The 10640-nt window shown below is 40.1% G+C and overlaps 1 protein-coding gene across 5 annotated transcripts in view; it reads right to left on the bottom strand.

Moving 5' to 3' along the window:
• Window positions 1-2324: 2324 nt before the first annotated feature.
• The window catches only part of RICTOR (RPTOR independent companion of MTOR complex 2), a 607299-nt gene continuing 598983 nt past the window's right edge, over window positions 2325-10640 (bottom strand). For all 5 annotated transcript variants that reach the window (XM_033932568.1, XM_033932543.1, XM_033932533.1 and 2 more), the window contains 3 exons: window positions 8035-8158; window positions 6864-7002; window positions 2325-2645 (listed from right to left, as the gene is read on the bottom strand). In XM_033932568.1, coding sequence (XP_033788459.1) covers window positions 2571-2645; window positions 6864-7002; window positions 8035-8158 — 338 coding nt within the window. In that variant the 3' untranslated portion in view covers window positions 2325-2570. The remainder of the gene's footprint in view (window positions 2646-6863; window positions 7003-8034; window positions 8159-10640) is intronic.

Here is a 10640-nt window from a genome sequence, read left to right as displayed (position 1 = left end):
AATCCATTTAGGTGAGGTGTATAAAAATAAAGGTTAAAATATATGGAAAAAAACCAAACCTTTCAGATTTGAAATTAGTTCAACATATACTGACAGGAATCATAGCTTTAGTTTTTGAAATCTTGTTAGGTTATTTTTCTATATGCTGCTCTGCTGCTGGAATATAGAGTAAAAGTTGTAGGCTCTTAAATGGTAATATTTATGACTCAGATACCATCCTGAGGTAGTGTTTGAAACTACTAAAAGAGGGATGTTACACACAATGGAGATACTATGTGATGTACTTTGGAATCTCTATCACCATTTGGTCAAATAGGTCTGCTATTTTGGTTTTTCAGATAAGCAGCTTGTCTCCTGCAGACCAAAAAGTAAAAAGTGAAATAGTGGTAGATATTTATGCCTTGATTATGTATTTTAAGAAGTACTTATGGGTTCTATTAAAAAATGAAAAAATGACAAGAGTTCCGAGCACTGATTACAAAGGCGTTAAAGCAGTTTCCAGCTGCTTTGTTCCTTGAGATATTCACACAGTAGCAAAAAGCAATAGGCATCCTAGGTGCAATGCTTTAATAGGAGCAACAGCTGACAGAAGATGCTGTGCAGTGCCTCAAAGATACTTCACAATCATGCAAAATAGTTCAATCATTAAGCAATCCACACTTGCAGTGCTTCACATTCCCAACTGGTACAAAAAAACTATTATTTTGCTGTCAGAGAACACAGAATCTAATCAAAATCATCAGTATTTTAACTTTAGTTATGGAATTATTTGAAGGTCATTTTTTTGTTTGTTTTGTTTTCACCAAAATATAAGCAACAGTACTTCCTACCCATGCCATACATAGGAGGGCAGGCCCTACTTCATAAACATGGGGCACTTCCATTATTTTTTTCTTTTAAGTAGAAATACCCCTGTCTCCTACCCTCACCCCCACAAATGATTCTCTTTCTTCCCTAACTCATAGCAGTTATCTCAAGCTGCTGCCGGTTCTATGTAACACAGTATGACTGTTGCTGGCTACAGCACTATGTTATGTTCACAAGCTACACAATCAAATGGGGTTTGTTCCATGAACATTTTGAATTGCTTTGTCTGATTCACAGTACTGTCTACAATCTCAAAACAAACATTGACCATAACCACATTTCTTCTATTTCAGGACTGACTTGATCCAACTTCAGTTCAAGAATCTAATGTATTGTTTGCATTAACAATAAAGGTCAAGGTGAATGAATAAAAATGTATTCTAACACAGACCAGCTGGATAATTTACAAATTATGTGAATACATATCAAACAATAGGATTATTCTCTCAAATTACAAGCATTCTATTTAAGGTGACCATGCTACGTTATATACAGATTTGCATATATTTGTATTTTTATCCCTGTAAAGTCTTTCAAACATCCTTTCAATACATACAAAATTTTAAAAATTGCCCTCATTAATTCAGAAATGTTACTAATAGTGTGGTGCTTTCTTTTCATGAAGGTAGTTATAACACCATTCACTGTGCTGTATCTGTGCTAACGATTTTGCAAGGAATACTGGTATAAAAAATAAAGAACTGCTGATCAAAATTTGGTGATTAAGGCTTTTCACTACAATTTTTAATATCCTGTAGTTGATCAAGATCATAAAATTATATCAAAGCTGAAATCACATGTTTTTATTTTAGAAAGTAAGATTGTCATTTCCCATGGAATATAAAATTCCTTTATGAAATGGTGAGAACTTTTATGGCGATAGCCTATTTTTCTCTTCCACAATGTCAAACATATTAAATAATCGCTTACAAGCGATATAAAAAAAAAAAATCAGAATCCTCTCAAAAGTCATATGTACACTATACAGTAAATTTCAACAGAGGTTGAACCCAAAGCTATATCGTCATCAGAAACTGTAGTGAAAAACCTTTACTGGTTCAGATAAAATATTACCATATTTAACTGCAATATTGGCGAGAGTGCAAATAAACTATTGTAAAGAAAACCCCTCTGATATCTGTTTAAGCATTAAAATAATTTAGCAGAAAATTCTAGGTCACTGAGCTTGTGTTCCAGGCTGAGGTTAAAGCCCCCTCCCTCAAATTAGTGTTAAAAACATTAAAGAAAAACAGAAAAGCCATGTCAACCCTATAGTGCCCTTGATCTACACGTCCCACTTCTCCGAAACAGGACATTTTAGGGAATACTGACTCTTGGTGTCAAAGAATTCAAACAATCCATTGTTCTATTATCCGGAACAGAACTTAAAAAAACGACGACACAGCCCATCCCAGGGCATTTCTGCAAATTGTCCTATATTTTTCCTTATAATGTTCATTATATTGAAAAAAAAAAATCTCACATAGGTATCAGTGCTTGGCTCTGGCATACATGGGCAATTAATATTAGTCTATTTGTGATGATCCATTAACAGTACCCCAGCGAGCTAAATGAAGAACAGTTCACTGTGCAGACACCAGTAACTGGTAGAAGAGTCTGGCGGGAGGTGCTTCTCTCTCTGCTGTCCAGTCAATCAAAAGTTGTCTGAGACATTTCAGCATTTTTATCCTTTGAAACAGAGGTCAGGATTCAGTTGACGTGTCAATGTTTGGTTTCATTGCCAGTGTTGCTAGAACAACTTCTGCTTCTTCATGCATCTGGACACAATGAACATTAATGATTAAATTTGCTAGAACACTGAACTTAAGGCTATGCAGTCTAGAAATTTGTTATGTTTTAATAGGCTACAAAGATTAGTCACTGGTATAAACAAAAATATCATAGTAAAACATATTTCTTCCATTTAGATAAACTCAATCCGAGCCACATAATTTTTAAGAAATAAGCCCGCTTTTTCATTTTAAAAAAAATTTAGATTCAAAGATTTTTCCCTCAGCTTTACTAATGGTTTTCAACAGTCTTCTCCAAAAGTCATTATCAATTATTTGAAAATCTAAAAATTACCAATTAAGATAGTATACTATATGACCGAAATCAATATAAAATTTTTATACTTTATATAATCTGAGTGCATATAACACTGAATATATCACATTCTTCTAAAAGCAAAACATTGTTAGGATTATTAATATGGGAATACTAGCAAATTGAAGAACACCACTAACCGATCTCACTGATTGTCCATAGCATTCAAATTGTAGATAAAAATGAGCTATTAAGTGCAGTACAAGATCACACGTAGCTCCTTCACTCGGGGCAGGATTAATTCTTCGAGGGTCCCCAGGCACACAAGTACACTGGGCTCCTTGCCCTGCCCCACCCCTATTTACCTGTTTTCTTATATATTGTACTTCTTTATTTCCACTTGAATTCTTTTTTCTTTCATTTTAAAATTCAAAACAACCAAGATTACCATACAAGTGCCAGTGTAGTTTTTTTTCTATGCAACCCACAAACATCTCTGAACAAATCCCCCCCCTTCCTTCCGTTACCACCTACTTGAACAGGACATAAAACTCTGAACCCTTTCCATAAGTATACAAAAGTTTACTTCAACCCCTCCAGGTCTAGCAGCAGCTCACTCTTTCTTTGCCCCTGTCCAGCAGCAGCTCCCCCATCACCATCCTTCATTTCCAGTCCAGTGTGGCAACTCTCTTCCCTGACCAGCAGAAGCAGTGCCCCCTTCCCCCAACCAGCTCTAGCTCACCCTTTTCCTTTCACCCCTAACATCAGCAGCTCCCCTTCATCATCCTCCATTTCCAGTCCAGTGTGACACCTCTCTATCCCACCCCCAACCAGCAAAAGCATTCCCTTTCCCCCCAACCAGCTCTAGCTCTCCTTCCCCCTTTCTACCTCCAACCAGTGGCAACAGCACTTTCCCGGACTGGCAACAGCAGCAGCAGCTTAGTGTTTGAGCATTTTATTTTCCATTCCAGTGTCTTTCTTCAGCTTTTCTGGGGGGGGGGGTGTTCCTGACATTGGATGGTCTCCTGACCATTTGATATGTCTTCTTTCTTCATGCCTACTTAACATCTTTCTTCTGTGTTCCTATCTGTCCTGTCCAGCTTATCTCCTCTGTGTCCTTGTTCCTTTTCTCCCCATATTCAGAATCTGCCCTCAGTCTATCTCTCACTCTGTGATCAGTAAATATTGTCTTTATGCTCCCCCAAGACCAGAATCTTCTCTGTGCCCCTTCTTCCCCCCCCCCCCCCGGGCTATCTTTCCATCTCTATTCCTTGCTCTCTACTGCAATCCAGTGGTTCTCCCTTTCTCTTACCCTGATCCAGTCTTTCTTTCCTTCTCCATTGCCCCTCGATCCAGTCTCCCTCTCCCCTACAGTTCAGCAGCACCTTTTTTCTCCATCTCTCAGATCTAGCAGCACATCTCCCTCTTTCTCCCCCTAGATCCATAAGCACATTTCCCTTTCCCTCCTTCAGCCCAGCAGCACCTTTTCTTCTCAGCTCTCCTCACCCAGATCCAGCAGCACCGCCCATTCTGCTCCCCAGGTCCAGCAGCATTCCTCACTCTTCTCTCTAGTTCTAGCAGCACTCCTCTTGCTCCCACCCAGGGCCAGCAGCATCCTTCCCTCTCCTGTTCCAACAGTACCTTTCCCTCTCACCTCCCCTCTTAGTTCCAGCAGCACCTCTCCCTCTCATCCTGCTCACAGAGTCAGCAGTTCCCCTCCCTCTCCTGTGCTCAGGGTCAGCAGCACAACATCTCTCCCAATTCAGAAGCACCCTTCTATCTCATTTCCCCCCATCACTGGGACTAGCATCCATCCCTCTTCTATCTCCAGAGCCAGCAACACCCCTTTCTATCCCCCGACCCTCCTTCCTTCTGCCCCCCAAGCTGGCAACACAGCTCTCATTCAGTTCTCTCATCATCCTGGATCGCTGTAGATAGTGGAAGCCCAGCTAGTCCTATACGCAGACTCTTGGCCTTTGGCTAGGCTGCGCCCCATCTCCTCTATGCAGCTTCCTATTTCCTTGGAGGCGGGGCTTGGCCTAGCAAAGGGTCATGAGTCAGCGTGTAGGAATAGCTGGGCTTCCACTATCTGCAATGATCCAGATGGTGAGAGAACTGAATGGATGCCCAGTTCTTTGGTCTCACAATGCTCTGCTTCAACACATAAATGGAAAAAAATAGCTGAATTCAAGAAATAAAAAGTAAAAAATAAAGGTTAAAAAATCTTAAAGATTATATAAATTACCGTAAACAGAAGTTCATACAACATACGAGTATCAGAAAAGTATTTTTAAAAGATTTTTATTAAAATGGCAGCAGTCTTGCAAGCTTTAGCCTGGTGAATGACATTAAAAAAAGGAAGCCGATATGGTTCTCCAACTTAGTGGCTGAAAAAATAAAGGCGAAAGAGTTGGCGTTCGTGAAATATTAAAAAAAACCAAGAAGAGGAGAGCAGAAAGGACTACTGTATTTGCGCGCGTTATACACAATTTTACAAACCGTGCATAACATTGCGCGTTATACGCGTGAGCGCGTTGTACAAATTTTTTTTTACATAGTCCCCCCCCCCCCCCGATGTCCGATTCACCCCCCCGCAGGACCGCTCGCACCCCCACCCCGAAGGACCGCTCGCACGCACCCGCACCGCGACCCCGAAGGACCGCTCGCACGCACTCCCACCCGCACCCCCACCCTGAAGGACCGCTCGCACCCCCACAGCCTCCCGACCCCCCCCCATCATGTAGACGCTCCTACCGGTGTCCTGCTGCTTCCTCTTGGCGGTCCCGGTCCTTCTGTGAGCCCTGCGCCTGCGCTGCTTCCTCTTCTGGCGGTCCCGCCCTTTCTCTGATGTCATAAAGTGCATAATTTTGAAGCCACTAGGTGCCTTGGACATTGATGGAAAAATCGCCAAAGCAAAGTCAAAAGGCTCAATGGCTTAGGGAGCTTGAGTAGAACTCAAGCCAAAAATAAGTTGATGCTCTCGGATCAAAAATGGGCTGAAAGGGGCCCGAAGATTCGAAAAGTTTTAAAAAATTGAACTCGACAAAATGCAACAGAACCTAAAAGACAACAATAATGACAAAACTAAAGAAAATTCTGAAGGGAAGGCACAAAAATTGGAAAATTTTGACCGTTAAAAAGAACTTGAAAACCCCAGCTTCTCAGCTCTGTGGAAAACAAAGAACTGCAGGTTCTGTGAGCTGACGTTGGGCAGGAAGGTACCAGCATGCACGTGGTACGGGAGGTCCTATAAGATTTAAAGCAAATGTGTATTTCTTGACTGTGCATGCCAGGTTCTGTGGATGACATCACCCACATGTAAGAATATTATATCTGCTTGTCCTTGAGAAGCATTTGTTCCCCCCCCCCCTTTGACTTTTACATCTCTGTAAGTCAGGGGTGTCAAAGTCCCTCCTCAAGGGCCGCAATTCAGTTGGGTTTTCAGGATTTCCCCAATGAATATGCATGAGATCTATTTGCATGCACTGCTTTCATTGTATGCTAATAGATCTTATGCATATTCATTGGGGAAATCCTGAAAACCTGACTGGATTGCAGCCCTCGAGGAGGGACTTTGACACCCCTGCTGTACGTGAATGCAGATAAAATTCTAGAGTTTGGGAAAAACTTCAAATAAGCAGGACAGATCAAATGACCCAGCAGCATGACATGGTTATATTTAAAGAAAAAAAAAATGGATCTTTCCACAATAAATGAAAAAGTGAACACAAAATATTTTAGATGTAATTATAGAGCTATGCAATTATAATCTTCAAACAGAATAGCTCACCATGCCACTAGAATGGAGCATGAAGCCAAACTATTATTGAAGTTTTTTCTATGTATTAAAAGGTCTACTTACCAATTAATACCTGTATTTCTACAGACCTCAAAATTCTGAGGGTACAACAAATTTTAAAAAACTCTGATATGCTAAAAAAACTACTTACTAATAAAAACTGTACATCTTGGAACAGCTCCTGTATAAACCTCCGTGATGGTAGTCGAAATGTGCAATGTGCTAGCAAGTAGGAAACCTCTGAATACAGACATATATCATCAAATGCCTGTGGAAACTTTTCCTTAATTCTGAAAATCAAAAATAAAATAAAATTGCTATCTTGCTATAAGATGATTATGTGAGTTAATTGTAGAGATAACTGTAAAGAAGTGTGTTAAGTAGAAAAGGACCTACAAGTTTCTTCTGGCATATTCAATTTAAGATCTGTGTGACACAGATGTTAGAACTACAGCCTCAGCACCCTGAGGTTGCGAGTTCAAACCCACACTGCTCCTTGTGACCCTGGGAAAGTCATTTAATTCCCCCATTGCCCCAGATTGTGAGCACACCGGGACAGACAGGGAAAATGTTTGAGTACCTGAATGTAAACCACTTAGGCTATAAGTGGTATATAAATAAATACATAAATAAATAAAATCCTTCATGAACAACAACTCTTTTGTTTGGCTGTAACCTTAAAAATTCATGTTCCAGGATGGTCTTTTTGTTCAGGTAATTAGGTGTTACTCAATGTCCCAGATTTCAAGCAAATAAGACTTGAGATATATAGAGATTCAATCTTTATGGTTGTGGGACCTCAGCTATAGAATGAGTTTAAGGGCTCCTTTTACTAAGGTGCGCTAGCATTTTTAGAGCACGCAGGAAATTACCATGTGCTACGCTTCTAGAACTAACGCCAGCTCAATGCTGGCATTAAGGTCTAGTGCGCATGGCAATTCCGTGCGTTAAAGTAAAAGGATCCCTAAGATTGACTGAATCTTTGAATGACTTTAGAAAATTCTTAAAAACATATTTATTCTCTCAGGCATTTCCAGTGATGTGAAAATGTTTAGATATAATTAATATACAAAAACCAAATCATTGATTCATATTTTAGGAAGGTTATGTATTAATGTTAATATATTTTATGTGTGTTTTTTTTATAAACTGCTAAGAATTATAGATTTGTGGTATACAAATTTTGTCTTTATTAAAAGAAACGTTTTATTCTTGAATGTACTAGAGTTTAAAACCTCACATGTTCCATAACAAGGTACACAAAATAAATCTCACCTCCAGCAACAAAGGCTGTCAATATAAATTAAAGAACAGGAACTTACGTCAGGAGACCAGTTTCATGGCCTTTTGTTCCAACTGAGCTACTCAAATTTATGACCAGTCGTAAGATTTCTTTTCGAAGCAATATACGGCATACTGGCATATCTTCTGGGATTGTTTTCCCACCTTAAAAACCAACAATATATTTCAGATCAGACAATGAAGTTTCAGATTGTACTACACTGTAAAAATTTCAATGAAAAAAAAAATTAAGGACACATGCAGCTGTTTACTTTGTAAAGGATAAAATAGTGTAATCACAGCTTAAATTTCCACAGTTGTTCCCAGAGATCCATTTTCACCTATGAAATCATACCTCCAAGAGTGAACTGAATGACTGCCCTACTGGCAGCGCTCTCGGAAACTATAAGATTTGCCATAATGGGTCAGACAAAAGGTCCATTGATCCCAGTATTCTTTCTCCAATAGTGGCAAATGCAGGCCAGGATCCTAAACAGTAAATTAACTCCTCACAGCCAGAGATAAGCAGTGGCTATTCAAGTCTCCTTGGCTAATAATGATTTATGGGCATTTCCTTAGAACTTCCAACAAACAGAACTCAACGTATACACAAAATATCTCAATTTCAAAACCACAGTGTCTCAATTTTGCTGTATATGTATCTTTATTTATTTAGTTTGTTTTACATCCTGTCCTCTCCAACAAGCTCAGAATGGGTTAACATATATAAAAATTAGTCAAGGCGGTTTGTTTATACTAAAATAACATATATTGAGTGATCTAGATCCACATGCATTTAATATACATTTGTTTGGGAGGGGTAGACCAGGGGGGGGGGTCATTCCAACTGGAGGAGGTAAAGTGGGGGTTTTGATGTCCTGCAGTCTAATTAATGATGCTGAGGAGCAGAAGGAGCTGGGAGTGCAAGACATTTTACCGTACAGATAATAGGCAAGGGAATTAGGTGAAGAGGTAGGATTTTACTGCTTTCCTGAAGTTCAGAAGTCATTCAAGGGATCTGAGGTGTAGAGGCAGTTGATTCCAGTAGCTTGGCAAGAAATGGGAATAGGACAGGCATCTGGAGCTCTGGAATTGGAGAGAATGACCAGGGAGTATTTGCAGCCATGTTTCCTCCTGGGAGCGGAGCGACTTGCTCTGGACATATGGGGGAAGCTTAGCTGAAATGTAGCTGGGTGCCATATTGTGCAAGGACATGTACGCTAGTACCAAACCCTTAAAGATACAGCATGAGGGGAGAGTGTGGCGCAGTGGTTAAAGTTACAGCCTCAGCACCCTGGGGTTGTGGGTTCAAACCCATGCTGCTCCTTGTGACCCTGGGCAAGTCACTTAATCCTCTCACGGCTCCAGGTACATTAGATAGATTGTGAGCCCATCAGGACAGACAGGGAAAAATGCTTGAGTACCTGAATAATCCCATGTAAACCGTTCTGAGCTCTCCTGGGAGAACGGTATAGAAAAAAATTGAATTTAAAAAAAAGGTAGCCAGTGGACTGATGATAGGTATTGGGGATAGGGTCATGGGCGTTAAGGTTCTTGAGCAGTCTAATTGCTGTATTTTGTATATGTTGGAGATGTTGTATGTAGCCTTTTTGCTGTCGGTCTGTTGAATAGTGTGCTGCAGTAGTCCATGCGAGAGAGGACGAAAGCATAGAGAAGTTGGGTAAAGTCAGGTTTGGAGAAGTAGTTTCTTATTCCCCAGAGTTGCCAAAGATAGTAGAATTTAGATGAGACCACATGAGAGATGTGGTTGGAAAGAGATAAGTTAGAGTTAAGAAGTATCCCTAGGCTGCACACTTGGTCCTTTGCAGTTATAGTATAGATTCCCAGAGAAGAGAGGGCTGGGTGTAGGTACAGTGTTCTTTGCTGATTCAAAGGAGTTCTGTTTTAGAGGTGTTTAGTTGCAATTTCTTACTGGACATCCAGTTTTTGATTTCCAAGAGGCAGTTAAGGAGTTTTGTGATCTGGAAATTACAGTGATCACCCAGTGGAAAATATAGTTGGATATAGTCTGCACAGGAATGAATCCGGATTTGGTGTTTATGGGCTATAGGGTAGAGTCAAGTAGTAAGCTTTGAGATCTATTAGTCAGGAAGGAAGTGAACCAGCATAGTGCAACACCTTGGATGCCAATTTCGGAGAGTTGTGTAATGACAATAGGATGGTCAAAGTGTGTGTTGAAGCCGTATTCCAGTTGGGTTTTCAGGATTTCCCCAATGAATATGCATGAGATCTATTTGCATGCACTGCTTTCAATGCATATTCATTGGGGAAATCCTGAAAACCCGACTGGAATACAGCTCTCGAGGACCGGAGTTCCCTACCCCTGTCTTAGAATATACAGAAGTCTCAAATATGGTTCTCAGTCTACTCACCAGGACATCCAAAAAAGTTATTCTGTTGGCATCATAATGTAACTCAAATCAAATATTTGAACAACACTAAATTACATAGGACTCAAAGCCCTTAAGATCGTCCTCAAAACCTTTCCATAAACCAAAAATGTCATCAATAAACCTGACCCAGAAGATCATCTGTTGAAAATCTATGTACTTATAAATCCATTATTCCTCAAAGAATTCCATGATCAGGTTGCCTACCTTGGGGGCAAAGAATATCCCTATCACTA

This window comes from Geotrypetes seraphini, chromosome 1, assembly GCF_902459505.1.
Source record: "Geotrypetes seraphini chromosome 1, aGeoSer1.1, whole genome shotgun sequence".
NCBI lineage: Eukaryota > Metazoa > Chordata > Amphibia > Gymnophiona > Dermophiidae > Geotrypetes > Geotrypetes seraphini.
The sequence above is the reverse complement of the archived record's forward strand: the minus strand, read 5'-3'. Positions and strand labels throughout refer to the sequence as shown.